This window comes from Mauremys reevesii, linkage group 1 (genome assembly GCF_016161935.1).
Source record: "Mauremys reevesii isolate NIE-2019 linkage group 1, ASM1616193v1, whole genome shotgun sequence".
NCBI classification, from domain to species: domain Eukaryota; kingdom Metazoa; phylum Chordata; order Testudines; family Geoemydidae; genus Mauremys; species Mauremys reevesii.
This window is the reverse complement of record NC_052623.1, coordinates 33,302,399-33,324,030: the sequence shown is the minus strand read 5'-3', so window position 1 is coordinate 33,324,030 and position 21,632 is coordinate 33,302,399. Positions and strand designations below refer to the sequence as shown.

The 21,632-nt window shown below is 46.6% G+C and overlaps 2 protein-coding genes across 9 annotated transcripts in view; both read right to left on the bottom strand.

Moving 5' to 3' along the window:
• Positions 1-3,955, bottom strand: part of AMOTL1 (angiomotin like 1) — a 141,734-nt gene extending 137,779 nt beyond the window's left edge. For 3 of the 4 annotated variants that reach the window (XM_039538643.1, XM_039538636.1, XM_039538648.1), the window contains exon 1: positions 3,542-3,955. The gene's annotated coding sequence lies outside the window, so the exon portion shown is untranslated. The remainder of the gene's footprint in view (positions 1-3,541) is intronic. The other variant, XM_039538667.1, reaches the window with a different exon arrangement.
• A 14,069-nt stretch (positions 3,956-18,024) lies between these two features.
• Positions 18,025-21,632, bottom strand: part of PIWIL4 (piwi like RNA-mediated gene silencing 4) — a 69,033-nt gene continuing 65,425 nt past the window's right edge. For 4 of the 5 annotated variants that reach the window (XM_039538704.1, XM_039538714.1, XM_039538694.1 and 1 more), the window contains 2 exons: positions 20,020-20,167; positions 18,025-18,541 (listed from right to left, as the gene is read on the bottom strand). In XM_039538704.1, the coding sequence (XP_039394638.1) occupies positions 18,425-18,541; positions 20,020-20,167 (265 nt within the window). In that variant the 3' untranslated portion in view covers positions 18,025-18,424. Of the gene's footprint in view, positions 18,542-20,019; positions 20,168-21,632 lie in introns of those variants that run through there. The other variant, XR_005598458.1, reaches the window with a different exon arrangement.

The window sequence follows — 21,632 nt, the reverse complement described above, 5'->3', positions numbered from 1 at the left end:
TAAAAATGTGCTTTATTTCCAGTCTGAATTTGATTAGCTTCAAGTTCCAGGCATTGGATCGAGTTCTACCTTTCTCTGCTAGACTGAAGATGCCATTATTAAACATTTGTTCCCCATGTAGGCAGTGGCGGATTAGCCACTAGGCCAATAGGGCCCCTGCCCTGGGGCCCCAGTCAATTGAGAGCCCCCAGAAAAATGGGCACCCCCATGTCCCGACCCGTTTGGCCCAGCTGCTCCTGCTGCAGAGCAGGGTCGGGGCACGTTGCTTGTCCTGCTCCACCCGCCTGGCGCTCCTGCCAGGGAATGGGGCGGGCGGAGTGGGGCCAGCCCCTGCATCATGACCCCATTTCCCTGGCAGGAGCACCGGGGAAGGGGGTTGGGGAGGACTGCAGGCGGAAGGGGTGGGGGCCCCCCACTTGCTCTGGCCCAGGGCCCCACAAAACCATAATCTACTTCTGCATGGAGGTACTTCTAGATTGTAATCAAGTTATCCCTTAACCTTCTCTTTGCTAAGCTAAATAGACTCAAGGAGTTCAATCTATCACTATATGGCAGGCCTGACACCGCACTGCCCCGTCGTGGCAGGGGTGGGATGGGGTGTCAGAACCTCGCCACTCCCGAGTTCACGTGCTCGCCTCTCTGTGGGCAGCCTGATGTGGCCGAATGGCCTCTCTCCACGCAATCACCCCTTGGGTGGGGTAGTGTGACCTAACGGCCAGAGTCCATATAACTTGCCCCAAGTGTCAGGGCAGTGCAGCCCAATGGCCAGAGCCCATATAATTCCTCCCTCGCAGGCGGGGTAGTACAGCCTAGCCTAGCGGCCAGAGTCTCCAGTTGGGGCATGCCCAGCAGCACTCTCGGGGGGTGGCTTCCTCTGCTAGGAAGGAAGAGTTAACCACTGCGGTACCAGTGCAGGGCCACTCTGCCCAGTCACACACTATAAGGCATGTTTTCTAATCCTTTAATCATTCTCGTGGCTCTTCTCTGAACCCGGTCCAATTTATCAACCTCCTTCTTGAATTGTGGGCACTAGAATTGGACACAGAATTCCAGCAGCATGGACACCAGTGCCAGACACAGAGGTAAAATAACCTCTCTGCTCCTACTTGAGAGTCTCCTGCTTAGGCATTATGACCACATCATCGCCCTGGGAGTTCAGACTCAGTGGAGAACCAGCTACAACCCCCACATCTTTCACGGAGTCACTGCTTCCCAGGACGGAGTCCCCTATCCTGTAAGTAGGGCCTACATTCCTTGTTCCTAGATGTACACACATTTATCCATATTAAAACACATTGGTAAACTTGGTGCAAGCAAGCAAACAATTTAGATCACTGTGAATCAGTGACCTGGCTTCTTCATCATTTACCATTCTCCCAATTTGTGTCCTCTGCAAACTTCATCAGTGTGTTCTTCCAGGTCATTGAGAAAGATGTTAAGTAGAGTAGAGCCAAGAACCAGTCCCTGCAGGACACCAGTGGAAACACTCTCACTTGATGACTAGTCCCTTTTTACAGTTCCATTTAATAATTGATATGTCTCAAAATGTATTAAAAATTGGCTATGTGCCATGTTAATTTGTTAGCATTCTAGATTTTTTAATCAAAATGTCATGCAAACACTTTACAGAAGTTTGCATATATTACAATCAATATTACTTTGATCAACCAAACTTGTAAACTCATCAAAAAATGGTATTGGGTTAGTTTGACAGGATCTATTTTCCATACACTCAGGTTGATTTGCATTAATTATATACCATCCTTTAATTCTCTATTATCAAGTCAGCCACTCCATTATCTTGCCTGGAATCAATGTCAGGCTGACAGGCCTATAAGTACCCAGGTCATCCGGCTGAACCTTTTTAAAGAAGTGAAACAACATTAGCTTTTTTCCAGTCTTATAGAACTTCCCTAGTGCTCCAAGACTTATTGTAAATCAGCATTAACTGTCCAGCAAGCTCCTCAGACAGCTCTTTTAAAACTCTTGGATGCAAATTATCCAGACCTACTAATTTTAAAATGTCTAACTTTAGTAGCTTCTGTTTAACAGCCTCTACAGATACCAGTGGAATGGAAAGAGTGTTATGACCGTATGATGAAACTATACCATCTGTTTTTCCTCCCAAATATAGAACAGAACAATTCTGTCTTTTCTGCATTATTATTGAAAAATCTATCATTTCCATCTAGTAATGTTAGGATTCATTTTGTCCCTAATATATTTAAAAAATCCTCCTTTTTGTCCTTAACTCTGCTGGCCATAGACTTATCCTTGTGTTCCTTGGCCTCCCTTATCAACTTTCTACAATTGCTGACGTATTTATATTCATTAGTCTCAACTTCCCCTTTCTTCTATTTGTATTTATTTTTTTTATAGCTGCCTTTGCTTCCTCTCTCAACCAGGTTGGTTTCTTAACCATCACAGCCTTTTCCCTTAATTGTGACTTTTTGGGCATCTACAAAGTTGTTCTTAAATGATTCCCCAATTAATATTCACATTTTTCTGATTAAATTCTTCCTCCCAAATGATTTGTCTCAATTGTTTTCAACTTTATGAACTTTTTGCCCTTTTAAAGCACCAAGTGTGTGTGTGTGTAAATATAAATAAATAAATAAAATTGGTCTTGACTTTATTCTGCTTGCACATTATAAATATGATCAAGTCATGATTACTTGTACCTAAGCTACTGTTAACTTTTAGTTTTGTGATCAGTTCCTTTTTATCTGTTAGGACAAGGGCTAATATAGAATCCCCCCCCCCCATGTTGGCTGCAACACTTCTTGAATTAGGAAATTGTCATCTGTACTATTTAGAAATTCCAAGGATGTTTTAGGGGGCAGCATGAGACTTCCAGAATGTCACTCAAATTGAAGTCCCCCGTGATCACAGTCCCCCTGTCCCCCACACACTGTAGATAGGTGCGTAAGGAGGCAATGATCCTGTTCCCTGGTGTGATTTGGAGGCATGCAGCAGACACCAATACCCCCATCTTGTGCTTTATCTGTTAGGACATGAACGCTTATGGATCATAGATCGTTTTCTTCTGAGTTATCAATGACTCAAACAGCTAATGCCATTTTTGACAGATTGCCACTTCCTTTCCTCTTTTGCCCACTCAATCCTTCTTAAATAGGTTATAATCATGGATTTTAATATCCCTGTGGTGCAAATCATCCCACCAGCTTTCAGTAACACCAGCTAGATTGAATTTATGCCTATAAATGAGCAATTAGAATTTGTCTTGTCTGTTCCCCAGACTCATAGCATTAGTGTATAGGCAATTCAAGAGTATCTTCTCTTCATGTCCTTTTGTTTCTTGATTAATTTTGTTCTCAACATCTTGACTTCGCACTGCATCCATGTATCTTCCCTCTTTTTATTCTTCTCTACTGCCATTAGTTTAAGCCCCTCCTGTCCCCCAGGAGACTGGTCTCCCTTCTACTGAGCTGGAGGCCATCCAAACTATACAGCTCCCTCTTTCCATAGAAGGTGGGCTAAAGTTCCACAAAACCAAAGCTCGCCTCCCTACACCACTTACCTCACCAGCCATTCACTTCCAGAATCTTCTGCCTTTTGTCTTCCTTTGCTCATGAGATAGGAAAGAGTTCAGAGAAGATTGCTAGGACATTCTTCAGCATGCTCCCAAGTTCCCTGAAGTCATCTACTAGCTGAGCTAAGCAGGCAAGTCTTGATATAAGAAGTCACTTGCAAGACAAAATCAAGAGCCACAAAGAAAAGCAGCTAATGGGAGTTTGAGAGGGAGTAGTTCCAGCTACAGATGCTGTGCTTGGAGGTAGCACAGGACTTGGTGAGTGGTGCATTTGAGCCAGCTGTGGGCTGTTCGTCTCAGTCTACAGGCTACAAAGCTGCACTGCAGACCTGTGAGTAAGCCTTTGGAGCTTTGATCAGTGTCTTGCTAAAGACCATGAGTCCCTAGCCCTTGGACCTTCTATCAGCTGTTTGAAGTCTGAGTAGTTAATCGCTCCCTGGTGGTGAGGCTGAGCTAAGCAGGGAAGACAAACAGAGGCAGCTATTTGAAGAGAGGCAAGGGAAACCTTAGAGAAACGTGTGCAGGTTAACTCCATTCTGGGCTATAAATCTCATTGCTTCTCTGGCTGGTCTCACTCTCACAGCACCTGGTCTACAGTTATAGATGCTCAGGTCCCCTGTATGCACCTATGGTAGCATTTCTGTGTATTCTATTCGATCCTATTCCTCACTGTCAAGACTTTTGTATCTAAAAGGTTTAGTCACAGAGATGTTGCACTTTGCTCCAACTCCAGAGCAGATTTATGAAGCTCCTTTGCTCAAGTTACAGGAAAAAACTCACTTGCCCAGCTCTTAAGCAGGGACAGAAGAGAGCCTGTAGAACAGATGAAAATCAATGGGAAAACTCAAGCCCTAGGCCAGGCCAGCACTGTTTCTCGAAGGAGAGAGTTGTTAAGAAAACAGATGCAGACTTCTAAGGAAAACATTTAGTGGGGGGAATTAGACTGAGCAGCAACTCTGATTGGTTGGAGCACTCGTGCTCCTTGGGAAACACAGTCAACGTTCCTCAGACAGAGAAAAGGAACGGAAACTTTCAGTGCCAAATAGGGCCTGGTTGTAGTCTCCACAGGGACAGAGTGCAGTAATGTCTAAGGGTCAGGCTGGGGGTTATAAGGCAATGGCTGTAACTAGGAGTTGTGAGAAGGGTCATGCAACAGCAGAAAGCCCCAAAAGGAAGCTCATGGGAAGAGGAGTTCCGTTGTCCTATGAAAGGAAACAGTGCACAGCCCCACTCTCCTCCCCTCTGCCCTGCCCCACTCCAGGCCACCTCAGCTGGCTGCTGCAGAAGGAAGGAGGGGACCATGGCTCCACCTTTGCCTCAGTTCTCTTCCTCAGAGCTGGCGCTAGCTACACGATACCATCACTCCCTAGACTGACTGGGACTCCCCTTTTGCATACGCCTGCACAGCTTAGCCATCCTATTGGTGAAGTATGCTGCAGTTCAAGTGCAAGGCTGTGCTGAGCCAGGCCAGCAACTCCTCTTCCACCCAACCTGCTTTCCTTCCGTTTCACTGACAGATGTTCCGGGTGCTTTCGTCAGCCCAACCCTTATCTTGTTTCTGTCAGCAGGAACATGTCCGATGCAGCCTTCTTTTGCTCTTGGGATTAGCTCAGATCAAATGCAAACTACCTTCTACCATCTGGGATACCTCACACACTGTGCCATTCTCAGATGCTAGAATACATACGGCATGTAAAATATACTGCATGCCCCACCAGCCAGTTGCAGCTAGAAACACAAATGACTGCCCTCTGACTCATTTTGATTGGTAAGTGTGTAAAGCTGCCTGTAAAAAGGAGGACACGGCAAAAGGCTACAATGCTCTGCTCCAGAAGCAAGACATTGGCATTCTTTTCTTTCCAGCTTTGAAGGGAATCTGTGGTTTTAAAGAACGGGCCAACCGGTAGGTTAAAATAAAAGTGAAGGGTAGCTTTACTTGACTCTGTAGCAGTGTGGGTTTTACATACATGGGGATCTGTACTCCCCTTTCTCAAAAATCTACAGAAGGGGAAGCTTGGTGCAAAGACTCCACTTGCTAGTGCGAAGAACCACCACACACTCCCTTAGCAAAGGCAAAGTCACTCGCGATGCAAAACGAGCTTCAAAACTTGGCATAAGCCGAAGAAGTACAGTAAGCGACATTGCAGCCCACACACATCTGGGTCCACACACAGGGATCATTGCACAACTCCCCAGCACGGCTTTCTCCTGTGCCTGCTGTGGTGATTGCCCTACAGTTGGAGATGTCTACGTAACCACTCTGGTGTGCAGAAACTTTTCTTGAGGCCGTTTACTTCCCAAGGGGGACACCTCCTCCAGCTTTCTTCCAGCTCACGCTCTCTACTCTTCCTCAGAGGGGCTCTGCTGTGCAAAGCATGTAGCAGGATTGGTGGTGTCTATGTAACCCACTGAGGAGTGTGTCACAAGTCCTCCTCTGTGCTGATCCACAGTGAGTCTGAGGTATCAAATTAACTTGCATGTTTAACATAAAGCTGTCTCCACCATGGATAGATTAATGAGGCAGCAATATGAGTGCCCGTTAAATTGTGGTGTGCCCCAATTCTTTCGTTTTCCATTCTTGGTTGCCCACTTTCTAAATGGGCATTCTGAAGCAATGCCAGTTCTCAACTTGGGGCATGTTATTTAAAATTTTCACTCAGGGAACTGAAGTAACAATTATCCACAAAAGGCTCTAATGATGTACAAGACTCCAACAGGCACGACAACACCATGCAAATGGCATGATTGATCAGCAAAGAATGACCATAAACAAAGTCTACCCTAGGACAATTATACAAGAACTATTAATAACAGAACATGTTCAGCTGTAGCCTAGATGCTAAGGAAGCGGGAAGACTTAATTATTCCATTATGTAACATGCAGTAGATCTTATTACTTTTGCATATATACTGCAGAAGAGTCCTCCAGGAGTCCATCACAAATACACTCCAGAGTCTCTACAGCCTCGCAAAGAGAAAGGACTCTGATCTTCAATTTAAAACCTATTATTGGCCTGATCCGAAGCCTGCTGAAGCCAATGGGTGTCTGTCTATGGATTGGAACACGTTTTGGATCAGGAACCGAGGTGCAGAAGGAGGCAGGGAGAATCTATCTTTTTACTGTGTATGATGCATAGCAACTGACCTAAATTCCATAATAGTTTAAAAAAACCACCTAAAGTAACACGGACCCATTTGAGAAACTGCTGATAAGGTGAAATACTTTCCTGTAGCTTTTTAACATGCTCTCCATTTTAATGGGCTATGTCTCTGCTGAGCTGAGTCTGGGGGATTATGTAATCAGAGGTTTCATCCTGAACTCAGAGTGAGTTTTGCTGCTGCTCATGAATAAAGAGTCAAAAGTGTTAAATATGTTAAATTTGCCTGCCCCCATCCCAAGAATTCTGTTCTATGAACATGTTATTGCCCTTCAGCCTTTATTTGTTCTTAATACATTACTGTATTTATGGGTGAGCCCAGCAGGCACGGGGACAGAGAGGAGGCCTTCTCCTCCTAGGTCATTGGGCAGCACCACAACTCCTGCCCAGGAGCTGCTATAGCCCAGAGATGCCCCTGTGATCTTTTATACTCCCCCCCCTCAATAATAATGCCTAGCTCCTATATAGCACTAATGAGTAGATGTCAACAGACTCTATAAAAGGAGTTAGTATCATTATCCCCATTTTACTGACAGGGAAACTGAGGCACAGAGAGGTGACATGACTTGACCAAGGTCATCCTGCAGGCCAGGGGCAGAGTGGGCAGTGGCACCTGCAGCCATGCACACATTACACCCAGTGCTTACCGTGACAGGGCACCCAGGGCTGAGGTTGCTAGAAGCGGAACAAGGCCAGGTAGGCCCTCGGGGAAGCCCTGGTGCAGCCGCTGAGTGGTCAGTGGGGCAGCTAGCACTGCTCCTCCTCACTGCTGCCACGGGGCCTCTCCTGCAACTTGGCCTCGCCCTGCTTCCAGCAGCCCGTGTTCCCTGCTCTGCCCCCAGGACTCACTCAGCGACAGCCTCAAGAGCTGTTACACATCTAGGGAGCTGCAGTGAGTGCCCATGCAGGGGAACTGGCTAGGAGAGAGGCAGCAGGGATCCTGGGGGACAGACACAAAGGGGTGAGTTGTGTGTTCCATGTGAAAAATTTCTGAGGGTGCCCCTGAGAGCTGGAACTAGAGCCCAGGGGGGGTCCCAAGTCCAAGTTCAGTGCTCTGCTCACTAGCCCACACGGGGGAGAATCCATACACCATAGCAGCAGGTGCTCCAACTGTCCCGGGCATGCTGCCCTGCTAGGAACCCCCAGGCAGAAATCTTCAGACAGCACAGGAAGGGAGCCCCCCTTGCATGGTCACTTCAAAATCCAGCTTCTCCTACCACCCCCATGCAGTGGAACTGCACTGGGTCCACAATGTCCTACCGAGGCAGGATTTGCTCCTAAAGTGAAATGACAGACTCTTTCATATAGCTTGAGTAACTGGGATTATGTGGAGCTCTGCATGGAAACTGGGGAAGGTGAAATGCACTCCTCTCCAGCCCGGGGGCAAGCAGTGGAGCACCCACAGCCCTCGGGGTATGTCTACCCTGCAACTCAGGCTCAAGCCTAACCCCTCTTCCATCCACACACAAGTCACGCTAACCCAAGGCTTGAAACCCAGCTACCAGGACCCCACAGGGCTGGAGTGTCTGAGCCAAGCCAGAACCCAAGGTTCAAGCCCTATTGCTTTGCAAGGTAGATGCAGCCCCACTGGACTGCTGCTCCGAGAGTTGGCCAAAAGTATCCCACAATCCCACAGGCCGACTTTCTTTGTCCTCGGGACAGTCAGGTTTTCCCACACTGCAACACGACCATGTTTTGGGAGGGTGCTAGGAAATCTGGCATATGGGTGGTGGGACTCAGGCCCACTGAATGCAGTGTAGGTGCTGGAGCCTGAGGTTGGGACCCAGGGTTCAACAATTCCTAACCTGGGGTTACAAACGAGCACAGGCGCTCAAGCCCCAGGTTAACAAAACCAGGCTCTGCTAGCTTGAGTTCTAACCCTGAGCTTACAGTGCAGTGTGGACATACCTTCGGGGTCCCCTCTGGGGATTTCCTCCAAGCACTGGATCCCTATTGTTCAACCCACGGCTCTCCTTTGTGCCAGCAACACCTGGAGCATGGGCTTTTACTCCTCCCCTCACTCCAAGGAGTGGGGAACCTACCTGAGCAGCTGCTCTGCCTATGGCTTCTCCCACAGGTGGCACAGACCTTCTCGTGTGTGGGGGGCCTTGCCTGGCCCAGCACCACCCTAAGGGGCTTTTCAAATCTAAAAAGTAGCTGGGCTTGTGTTAAAGCAAGTTTCTGCCTTTGCTCTGTTACTATCTCCCTTCTGGGGAACCATTGCTTTTTCATGTAGTCACTTGTATGTCACCAGCTGTGACCTAGCCAGCCATGGGGTTAGCAAGTTGCACAGTGCGGGGAAGAGCTATAGAGATGTCAGATATTATTACTTTGACAATCCAGAGCTAGACTGCAGTAGAGGTGTCCTCCAGCCCCTCCCCTGCTCCATCCGTGCCTCCGGCCCCACCTTGCATGCAGCTATGCAGGGAACCTCCCCCCCCCCGCAGAGTCTCCATGCTGCACAGTGAAAGAGCACCTCAAACTACACCCACTCCCATTCTTTGGCTGTAGACCCAGCTCACCACCTGCCAGTCTCAAGCCTCCAAGTGCTCTAGCTGTCTCCACAAACAAGTAAACAAAAATACCCTCTGCCTACAAATTGTGCCCTCTCCTAGCCTGGGCATCATCTTCCTGTTAGCCTCTTCTTCTCCACCCCTCTCCTGACTCGTTCCAGTAACTGCTTACATCTTGCCTGGAACTGGACTTGAAAGTTCTGTGGGGCAAGGATCATCTTTCACTATATGTCTGTATAGCACCGAGCACAGGGGTTCTCAAACTTGGGGTCGTGACCCCTTACATGGGGGCTGAGGGCTGTCAGCCTCCACCCGCAAATCCCACTTCACCTCCAGCATTTCTAATAGTGTTGAATATAAAAAATGTTTTACACAGAGGCCTGCTGTGTGAGTCACCAATACAAAAGTCTGAGAACCACTGACTAGCATAACAGGATCCTGATCTTGTCTGTGGTCCCCGTGCATTATTGTAATATCAATAAACAATAACGTGGTGTTGCCATCTTGAGAGTTCTCTCCCATAGCAAAATGCTGTCAACTGTATCCCACTCTTTTGGTTCAGTCAGTGCCAAATTGCCCTTCCACAGAGAAACATGATAGGAAAGCCATCTGAGCAACAAAGTCCTGGCTTCTTCTGCTATAGAAATGGGCCCAAGCTGCATTGTTCGGATCTGGATTTGGACTTACACGCTAGTGGAGTAACCTCTATCTTACATCAGTGTAAATGGGAGCAGGATTTGAGCCAGAGAGCAGATCTACTGAGCAAGGAGGTGCCATTCCTACAGTCATGTTTCACAGTAATATTAGCCACAATGTAATGCTAAGATCTGACTGGCTACATTTAGGGCATTAACTACCACAAAGCAGCCTTGATGAGAGCTACAGCCTCAGGGGTTGAAGAGGCAGAGAACTCCTGCAGCTACCGCTCAACCAAAGCCCAATGTTTATCCAGAGCTTCTGAGTCAGCCCCAGTGTTCCCTATGCCACATTATACTCTCAAAAATAAACCCATAGGAAATTGAGTCAGATATCAAATACTTTTCAACTAAATTACAAAGATAAACCACCTCTCTCAAGGCTGGTGCAGAGCCAGAGTGTGACTGGCCTGCTACACTTACACACAAACACTGCATGCAATTTGTGAGTGGCCCAGGTGGGAGCTACAGCATGAGACACCCAGGTTTGCAGGGCAGGAGTGACACAGCCCCTCACTGGTCTGGCTTGCACCCCAGAATGCCATACTCCCCTAGACTGGTCCTTAGGGCAGCAAATCCTTCCCAGGGTCAAGCAGCCTTAGGTGCTGCTTCCAGTAGCTCAGCTGATCAGGAAGTTGCGGGGGAGGGGGAGGGGAAATGAAGCTGATGCTACTGCCTGAAAACCAAGAGCTGAAGTGATGTGGGGAAGGCAGGTGATGTGAAGCCGCTCCAGGCCATCCACCTCCCACTAAGTCTCATACAGGAGTTCCCCAAGCAGCTCTGAGCAGCTGCCACTTCCCCAGGGCTGCCCAGAGTGGGGGGCAAGTGGGGCAATTTGCCCCAGGCCCCGCAAGCCCTGGCCCAACGGTGGTCCGGGTCTTTGGTGGCATTTCAGCGGCGGGGGGCCCTTCAGTGCTGCTGAAGACGCGGAGCGACTGAAGGGCTCCCCACCGCCGAAATGCTGTCGAAGACCCAGACCACCGCCGGGTGAGTACAAGCGCTGCAGCTCCCCTGCTTTGCTCCAGGCCCCCTGAATCCTCTGGGTGGCCCTGCACTTCCCCAGTCCCAGCTGCAGTGGCTGCCAAGCTGGGAAGCAGCAGGTGTGTCTGACGTGCAGGGCCAGCTCCAGGCACCAGCGCAGCAAGCAGGTTCTTGGAGTGGCCAATGGAGACGGGCGGCATGTCTGGGTCTTTGGTGGCAATTCAGCGGTGGGGCCCTCGGTCCCTCTTGGAGGAAAGGACCTGCCGCCGAATTGCCGCTGAAGAGTGAAGCAACAGCAGTAGAGCTGCCGCCGGAGTGCCGCCGATTGCGACCTTTATTTTGTTTTTTTGCCGCTTGGGGCAGCAAAAATGCTGGAGCAGGCCCTGCTGACGTGACTCCCACCCACTTCTCCAGCTGCTCCTGCTAAGGAGGTAAATGGAAAGGAGAGTGAGTAGGGGCATTCCAAACTCAAGCAGTGACACTCCCAAGGGAAGAGAGACACCCAAAGGGAACTTTAAAGAGACAAGTGTCTCTCTTTTGGAGAGTCCATCGTGCCCCCTGCACTGGACCTAAAGGCAAAGAGGCTCCCTGCCCCCGCTCCCTCAGCTTGCATTCCCACTTGAGGGCATGTAGAGCCCGCCCCCCAATATCGGTACAGTGGGTACCCCTAGGAGCCCAGGTACAGTGGTAGTGGTGCGATACACCTGGAAGTCACTCCTGTGCAGAGGGCCAACACAAGGCTTAATTCATCACTTATGACCCAGGCACATACATGGGTGCCTGGCCTTTCTGCACAGTGGTAACTTTCCGCCAATGGCGCTAGCCTCAGTAAAGGAGTCTGGGGGTGAATGTGGCATTTTTAATGGCACCTGCTATAAGCGTTACAGTTATGATCATTTTGTTCTCTGCTCTCATGCAGCATTACCAAGTTATACAGTTTTATGATAATCCTGACATTTCCCCCCTGCACAGCATAAAAGTCTCATTCATCTTCAAAAACCATCTCACAATGTATTGAAGGGCTGCACTTTAAATACCTTCTAAATATTGATGATATGGCCTACAATAATAAGATATATTGCTGGGAAGTTAATCTCAAACCCATTCTGCATAGTCTTCAGGGGAGTGTGAGACATAGCTCTGTGATTGTAATGGTGGATGTTTTCAAGTGAGGTGATTTATGATGATGGTTGTTCCAGCATGAGCCCCACACTCTGTGCTCTCTCATGGAGACTTTACATTTGTTCTCTTCATTCCCTGTTATTTCCTTTAAAAGTCCTCTAGCTTTTCTCTTTGTGGAAGAAATTAAAGGTGCTAATATTGTGTTTCATTTTCAGAAAGATTTCTGAATTGAAGTCCGGAGAGACAAGCCTTCCACATGGCCAGAGATAGAAGCAGAAATCTGCTTGTTAGTATAACTTTACACAAATAACCATCTTGTTTAATTCCAAGTGGTTGTCACTTAACCAGTGGAGACCAAGTCTTGCTACCTTTAGGGCACAAAGTAAGACTCATCTGTTTGCACAAGCTTTCTTCAAGTAATGACAGTCACAGAATAGGCAATCTAACAGCAGCCACTGGAGTCCATGGACACTGACCTAATCATGTGACCAGGATAAAAATCTTTGGAACCCTGTCTCGGGTCACACAGTATTTCCCAGCACTCCTCTGTTGCCTACTCTTATAGAAACACAGGAATTGCTGTACTGGATCAGACCAATGGTCCATCTAGTCCAGGATCTGTCTCTGACAGTGGCCAGTACCAGCTGCTTCAGAGAAAGGTGTCAGAATCTAGCAGTAGGCAAATGTGAGATAATCTGCCTCTACATCAGGTCTCATCCTGGTGTCTACTAGTTAGAGATTTGCTTAAGACCTGAAGCATGAGATTTAACATCCCTAATTTTTTCTTATAATGAATTATAACTATGGCTATTCTTAATGTCTAATCCCTACATGATAGCAGAAGGAATCTGTAATTTTCACAAATATGGAGCAAATGATGCCATCTGAATGTTTCATTCTGGAAAGGAGTCTGTGTCTTCTGGATTTACAAATTTCCCTGGAAGCAAAGGGAATTGCAGAGAAATCAGTAGGTGGAATCCTTTGCCTGATCAGTATGTTTCCTGTAGAACGGTGCCCAGAACTGAGTGCAGCAACCCAACTGCAACATCATCAGTGCTCAATAGAGAAGAATTACAAGCCCCTTACTGGAAAGCACTGAGTTTTGCTTGCTTATGCAGTTGGAATGAGCTCTCCCCTGACATCTAGTGGTGAGCTGTGGAAAAAGACTTCAGAAGCTGATCTCGTTTGCATGGACACACCCACCCTGCCTAGGTGCTCAGCATGATGGGATTGCCTGCCCAAATGATCACTTGTCGCTGGTGTTGGATCCCCAGTCTCCTTGTTATTGGGGCAGAAGTAATAAAGAGTTGTTATCCTTGTTGTATGAACTGAGGGCAGCAGAACTGTACCTGGCATACCCCAATGGAGGGACTCACCCTCAACTCAACAGCATTCGCTAAGCATGTCATGTGGGTTCCAAAATCCAATGATTTGAGAATAGATAAGTATAGGTATGTGTACCTGGTTTTGTGTAAGGGTCTTAGATGTGATTTGATCCTTTTTCTCTATAATAAAATAGATAATTTAGGCTTAATTGAGAGTCTTGTTACATGCTGTAGAGGTGAAATCATTGAGTATTAGACCTATTTTGAGACACTGTCTCTATCACAAGAGATTATCCAGTGTGCACCAGCAGTGAAGCTCTTCCACTAACAGCTGAAATAACTAAGAGCTGTGTTAAGTGTGGGGGGGCTCTGCAAACATCTTGGCAAGCAGCCGGCAGGGTGACTAGTGGAGAAGTGTGGCAAGTGGCTAGCAGAGAAGCTGGTGAAGAGCGCCAGAGCAGAGCCCTGCAGAGGCATGGCAGTCAGCTGTTGGGGCGATGAGCAAATGCCTGAGCAGTGCAGCATGTAAGGTGCCTCCTTATCCCCCACCTGCCTTCTACACAGGGTGGTGAACTCTGTGGATTAACCTCTGAACTCTGGGGCTGCACTGGCCAAGAACAGCAACTGTGAGTGGGATGCAGAGAAGGGATGGGCACATTAAAGGGACTTTTGGGTTGCTGGACTTAAGATCCTGAGGGGAAAAGGCTACTGCTCAACTTACTTGGGGGTGGGGCTTTTGCTCATGGTTTGTGTTTATGAACCCTAGTTGCAGTGTTTTCCCAAATTAATGCTGAGATAATTCCCTCCTTTGATTAAAAGTTTTTGCTACACAGACTCTGTGCTTGTGAGAGGGGAAGTATTGCCTCTTAGAGGCGCCCAGGGGTTGGTGTGTAATTGTCCCAGCTCACTGGGTTGGGGCTCAAGCCGGTTTTGTGTTGTATTGTTGAAAAGGAACCCCTAGATACTGAACCTGGCCCTTGTTGCTGCTGGCTTCACCTGGCAGAAGGATTACACTTGAGCATCTTCAGTGGAAATTGAATGGAGGAAACTTTCCACGAAGAACATGTGTTGTATTTTAACCGGATGATAAGAGGGACAATTTTATTGTAAAAATTTGCACAAAAAAATTCTGCATTTTTAACTAGTTGATGGCAGAATCAGGCTCTATCTCCCTAGATTTACTTGTAATGTCACTAATTATACAACCAGTACTGAATTTACTTTTTCTGCCTCAATATATACCCTCCTCCAGTTTTTCCATCTGCTATAAGACCAAAGGTCTTTTGCTGCAACTCTACTTTCAAGCCCGTGAGCCAACTGTAATGTTATTTGGATCATCAGCCATTCTATTATCTTGTTTCCTTATAGATTTTATTAACTTGAACAGTTTGATCTTGCCTGTGTTCCCATACAGGGACAAATTTTGCAGCCATGCACCCTGTTGAATGCTATGAGGTTCATCCATTGCATCCACTAAACTAATTAGTTGCAGTATCGTTGCAGAACAGAATTTGATATTAACTATTGCCTTTCATGTTAAAGGTATCCAAAAGTAATTGAGAATAATGATCTAAAGACTGACTAGTGCGGATCCAACTATTTGTTATGAATAAAGTGTCTTTGAAAGTCATTTTATATGTAAAGTATTCATTAACTCATCCTTACCCAACACACAGCATTAAGTATACAACACTGAGCAATTTGCTGGCATATATTGGTGTGATAGTCTACAGTATTATAGTCACCACTTTTAAAAAATTATGATCAATCTTGTGCAAAGTATGCCTTGTGAAGTATCATTGAAGAAGTCAATATGTTGACCATTACTGTCCTGTTGAAATGTCTGTATCGTCATTGTATCAGAGGGGTAGCCGTGTTAGTCTGGATCTGTAAAAGCAAGGTGCCACAGGACTCTTTGCTGCTTGTATCGTCATTGTATATGAAGTTTTGAGATTTTGCTATGTTTGTTACTGAAACATGTTGTGAGTCCAGGAAACACCCAGGGACTAGGGCTGCAGTGGCAACAAAGGGGTGATCAACACCCAGCCAGGTGTTAAGCCATTCAGCAGCAGGAGAGTTGTAAGAAAGAGATTTACAGTGCACAATAAAAGACAGTTGCTCCACACCATAGGGCTGCCTAACCCCCATGACACAGCAAGGATATTTCCAGCATCTGGAGGCAGGGCTGGCTCCAGGGTTTTTGCCGCCCCAAGCAGCAAAAAAAAAAAAAAAAGCCGCGATCGCAATCTGCAGCTCTACCGCCGCCGTTTCAGTCCTCGGCAGCAATTCAGGGGCTGGTCCTTCACTCTGAGAGGGAGTGAGGGACCTGCCACCAAATTGCCACCGAAGACCCGGATGTGCCACCCCGCACCGTTGGCCACCCCAAGCAGCTGCTTGCTGGGCTAGTTCCTGGAGCTGGCCCTGCCTGGAGGAGAGTATAAAATAAGGGACAATGACATCACCATTTCACCACTCCTCTCCCAGCTGCACCGAAGTCAACAAGATCTTTGGAAGACAAAGAAACATTTGACCAGGGGAGGGGAGTAGTGGTCCTAACTGGCAAAGCTTGCCAGTTACCCAAAACCCTACAGCAGTCTGTGCTAAGAGACACCTTATTACTTTAAATTTGACTTAGTTTGATAAAGTTCAGGAATTAGACTGCAATTTTATCTTTTATTTCTTTTTGTAACCAGTTCTGAACTTCTATGCCTATATCATTTATACATCACTTAAAATGGATCTTTCTGTAGTTAAACTTATTTTAATGTTTTATCTAAGCCAGAGTGTTTTTTGTTTGAAATGTGGGAAGTCTATGTGGGTTACAAAGGCTGGTGCATACTTGTACCCTTTGATGGTATCACAAACTAATTAATGAGCTTACTCTGATCAAGGGGGTCTTGAGCAGTGTAAGATGCACACTTCTGAGGTGCAAGGGGGGGCTTGCTGGTATCTCCCTGTATACAGTTCATGAATGGCTGGAGCATTTTGCTGTCCTGGGAGCACAGTATGTGAATCATGTAATTAATGACTGAGGGCCAGATCTTCCGTTCTATGGGCCACTAAACTATAGGCTGTTAACCATTAAAATTAACAGCCAATCTACATCAGCTATGGATCTGGCAATAAATCATAATGCAGATGCACAAGAAGGCGGAATTAAAGTTATACAGCCTTAATTGTGGCACTGCCTGGTCATTAACTTTCAACATTCTCCATGTTGATTTTTGCATGTAAGTTTATAAGATTTCAGGCAACTGGAAACCACAAGTTAATCCATAATTTTAACTGTGCACTGTTAAAGTACAGGCCTATGTGCTCTAAGCCAGAATGCAACTATTCAGAGTAACACTGCAGTTAGCAACTGTCATTGCAGGCTAGTCAACGTGGTAGCTGGAACCGAAATAACTGAGTTGCAGTTTAAATGTTTTGTTAGTTTGGTGCAAGTCTCTGCGTGGATATTCTTTTTTCAATAGAACTTTCACTGACTTTTTTTTTGAAACCGTCAATTCTATCAAAATAGAGAACTCTGTAGCTGTATATGGAATAATGTGATAGTCACATCAGATACCCATCAAGATACTTCATATCACCAGTTTGGCTAGGGACTCACTGGCTTCCAGGTGGCAAACTACCTGCATGAGGGACTCAATAATGCTAAGAGTGCTTATTTTGATAAGTGACCTGCGGTAACAATGATACAACTATTAATAGATTCCACTAGTTTCAGAGAACTAGGTCACTGACTGGAACTATGTGAAAAAGGTGCAAGATGCAGAACTCTTTGGGGAGCAATCTAATCTAGGACATTTTTGGGCAGCAATCTCTCCACCGTTATTCTTTGCTATCAGTATCAATCCTGATTCTTTGAACTCTACTTTGCCCAAAGTGGAAACAGCTCACCCCAGCAATGTGTAGACTCCACTTTCATTACTTCCTTAGATATGGCTTGTGGGTAGCTTTTCTCTTTGAATCCCACTCATTTATTTTACTGATTTGACTGTATCTCTATGTGAAACCCCCCTTTTAAAACTGTGAAACTTTTCATATGTTTGTGAAGTATCTGAACATAGAATATAGGTATTTCTGTGGCACTAATACATAAAAATCAGATAGAGTTAAGGATCCTAGGTTGTATTCTTGCTCTTCACTCAAAATTTTGCTATGACCAAGACACTTAACTTCAGTCTACCCATCTATTAAGCATATATGGTAACATTTACCAACCATCCAGGGTTGCTGAGACACAATTTGGCTGTTGAACCCAGATCCTTGAATGAAAAACTCACAAAGTAGGGCTATTATCTAACTAGTGCAGTGAGGCACCTACACTATTTAAAAATCAAACTACAATAGATGTAATTTAACACTTAAAAAACCAGACTCCTCCAAACCAATTTTTTCAATTAACTGAATTCTAAACCATTTAGTAATACCTCCCAGCTAATACGTATGTATAACAAGGTGTCTGTTCCTACATTTTGTTTACTGTGATTTGTGTTAATTTGCAAAACATCCGTGCAACACTGGGCCTTTTTTTTTTTTTTTTTTTTTTAAGTATTGTCTATCAATAGAGTGAGCTTAAAAGAAAGTTTGGTATATATTCTAACTAATTATCAAAAATAATTTTAAAATGCAAACAGAATAAAACTTTATTTGTTAAAAAAATTTCAACCTTATCCAAACAGTTTTCTAAAAGAGTCTTTGAAGGAAAAAGTAATCGTCAAACAATCTGGAAATTAAACGGCAACGATATGCTTACAGAATAATCAGCTGTACAGTGTATCTATATCAACAAAATGTCTATCATATACCCCTACATTTTCCAATGTTACTAGGGAGTATGCTCCAAGTCTCCTATTGGGGCTAACTGAAGTAAAGTACCTTAATCTGTTCAGGATGCTCTGTTCTCTTAATTCAGAGAATAGATATTTCTCTTTAAGTCTAAAACTAGATGTTTTCCTTCAAATACAAGACTGAGTTTGAGCTACACTATACTGGCAGCCGTGAGACCATATCCAGATTTGGCCATGTTAGTATTTCTTAAAGTTGTCTTCATGATATATTATTGTTATTCTCCTCACAAATAGAAAAGCTTGTCAGCTAGTTCCAGGCTTGGCTCTCTGTGAATGCTCTGACCCACCAGGAAGGTCAGCTTGTGGGCATACTGACAGGGCGCTGGCACTCTGATTAGACCCTATGAAACAAACATCAGATGAAAGTAAGACAGACATTCCCAGCCTGTATTGCTGCTTTCTGCTGAGAAAAGCAAACTATTTTTAAGATCCCAACTGCCATTTCCAAACATAATATAATCCGAGAATTCCTTTCCCAGCCAATGGTAGGCAGGAATTGCCCAAGTTTGTATCAATGAAATTCAGCCGATAGAGGGCACTCCTGCACAATGAAAACACCATCCCCTTTATTCAAAGGTTATGTTGTATACACCAAGTGGAGAGGTAGGCCACTCCCCCTCCCCCCGGTCTTAAGAAACTGAATGCAGATGCAGTCTAAAATACCTGGACCCAGGATCCCGAGTACATACTCGGGGGGCGAGCTTGGGCTGCTGTGGCTACACTGCTATTTTTAGTGAGTTACCTCAATTAAAGCCAGCTCTGGTACACCAACATGTGCTGCAATTGCATATCTTGAGTGCAGTGTAGACATACCCAAAATGTCTCAACCTTGAAATGGAGTGACCACTTCTACAGCTGAATGGGTAATGCAGGCTGTCTGCCTATTCAATCATTGGCCTCTCTATTAAAGTACGCCAAGGGTGCCAATTAGTATTAATAATTGTGACATGGATACATGTCTACTAGAAAGTGAATTAATATCAAACACATTTTCCAGGGAGGTTTCAGCAAATACAGGCCTTTCAAAATAGCTTTTTGGCTACTAAGAAACAATCCTCTAGCCCTTGTAAATATGTCCAACCAGCTTGCAGCTGGAGAAGCTGCTCCTCCCACCATAGATGACATGGCGGAGGCATGTGGGATCAAGATTTCTGCTTGGCCTGCTTGGGGGGTAGAGAGAGGAGGAAGGGCTCTGTCCTTCTCCTGCTGCACCTGCCTCCTTGCATGTTCAGTCCCTGTCCCTGGCAGCTGGGCCTGGGCAGGGAGCAGACCGGGTGGGGCGGGCCACTGCCCCAGCCAGGCTCGCTCTCAGGCAGCTGCTGCACCACACAGAATCAGTGACCCAGAGCGGCCAGCTTCAGTCACATGAGAAGTGGCTCCATACCACTCCCTGTCTGGGCCCGGCTGTCAGTGAGAGCGGTCTAACATGGGGCAGGGGGCGCACAGCAGGAGAAAAACAAAGCCCTCCCCGCAGGTAACTGTGGTGGGGTGGGGAGAGGGCGGCAGCCCCAGGCTGGGCGCAGTACAAAAGGGTTGCTGGGTAGAAGAGACATGTGGGCAGTCACATGTCCTCCCCTATATATTGTGCCCCCTACCCCAGCATCTGGAGGCACAAGTCACCTATGCCTCCCACCATAACAGCAGCAGGCTGGCTATGATTGGGAGTTGCAGTCCTACCCTTTTTATAACAGCAGTACTGCGATAGCTGCATTGAATCATCGTATGTGAAACTATGTGTGATTTCTTTCCAGTTTTATTTAAAACCAGCTAGAAAAATTACACTACTTTTAATGATGATTGTATGCGACTATTTACTCACTGGCCAGTTGTAGTACAGGTGGCACATTTTGTACGTGAGGCGCTGCATGTGATCTGGTTTTAATCCACTGTTATCATACACAACATTGTAGTATGTGGGATTGACAGTTCCCTGACGTGCTAGTTGGCTGATTAGGTAAAAGTCATACCTAAAGAATTTGGAGGGGAAAAAAAAAAGCATTAGCTTATGTGCACTTGACAGTTTACCCTCACTAATATTGCCTATTAGTTAAAATGTGAGGTGGTTCTTTATCATTTAAGGGCCTGTGATCTCACTTTCGCTGTTGTAAATCAGGAGTAACTCTACTGAAACTAGTGGATTTACTATGCTGCAATCAGATTAAGGTTCTCTGGGCTAGATTCATATTTCCGCTAAGGCCCCTTTACAGCAGTCTTGCAATGTAAAGAGGCTTTAGTGTAAATGAGAATCTGATCCTCCTCTGTTTATATTCTAGACAAATCCAGGGCCCTGTCTACACTAGAGTTTTACCAAAAAAAGGCAGCTTTTGTCTACAAAAAAGTGGAGGCATAACCACTATAATGCAACTTTTGGTGGCAAAAATGCCTTGTTTTATCGACAATATAAAACCATCTGATGAGAGACATAAGGCTTTTTGCGCAAAAGTTTTGCTGACGAAGTGCCACTGTAGACACCGCACTTGATTTTTATTGCTTTAATTGGCCTCCAGGAGGTGTCCCACAATGCCCATCCTGACTACTCTGGTCAGCAGTTTGAAATCTGCTGCCCTCCAGCCAGGTAAACAACCATCCCCACCCCTCCCCTTTATAGCCAGGGAATTTTTGAAAATCCATTTCCTGTTTGCTCCCTGTGGAGAGGTCTCATCACATCTTCCCAGGTGACCATGGCAACCCCATGTGTCAAAAGCTCTCCTGCTGGACTACTAAGGAGCAGTGTTCCCTCTGATTTTTTACATCCATGTATAACACATCACCTTCATATTGGTGCACATAAAGTTCATTTGGTGGGAGTGGGGCCGAGGGGTTCGGAGGGGGCTCAGGGGTGTGGGCTCCAGGGTGGGGCCAGGGATGAGGACTCAGAGTACGGGAGGGGGCTCAGGACTGGGACAGAGGGTTTGGGTGTAGGGGCTTGAGGGCTCAGGGTAGGGTGCAGGCTCTGGGGATGAGGGGTGCAGAAGGGGGCTCAGGGCTGGGGGTAGGGTGCAGGGAGGGTGAAGGCTCCAGCTACAGGGTGAAGGCTCTGGGGATAAGGGTTTCAGAGTGTGGGAGGGGGCTCAGGACTGGGACAGATGGCTGGAGTGTGGGCTCTGGGGTGGGGTTGGGGATGAGGGGTTTGGGGTGCAGGCTGCCCCGCAGCTGCGGGGAGGGGGGAGAGGACTCCCCCCAGCCCTCTCTCGCCACAGCAGCTTGAGACCAGGGGAGAGGTGCCTCTTGCTAGCCACAGCAGCTCTGGCGGGGCTGGCCCGGGGCTCCTCTCCCCAGTAGCTCTGACTGGCCTGGGCTGGGCCAAGGGAGGTTCTCCTCTCCCCACACCCCAGCAGGCCTGTGCTGGGGCCCTGGGAAGGGGTGCCTCTCCTCACTGCAGCAGGCCTGTGCCGGGGCCCTGGGAAGGGGTGCCTCTCCTCGCTGCAGCAG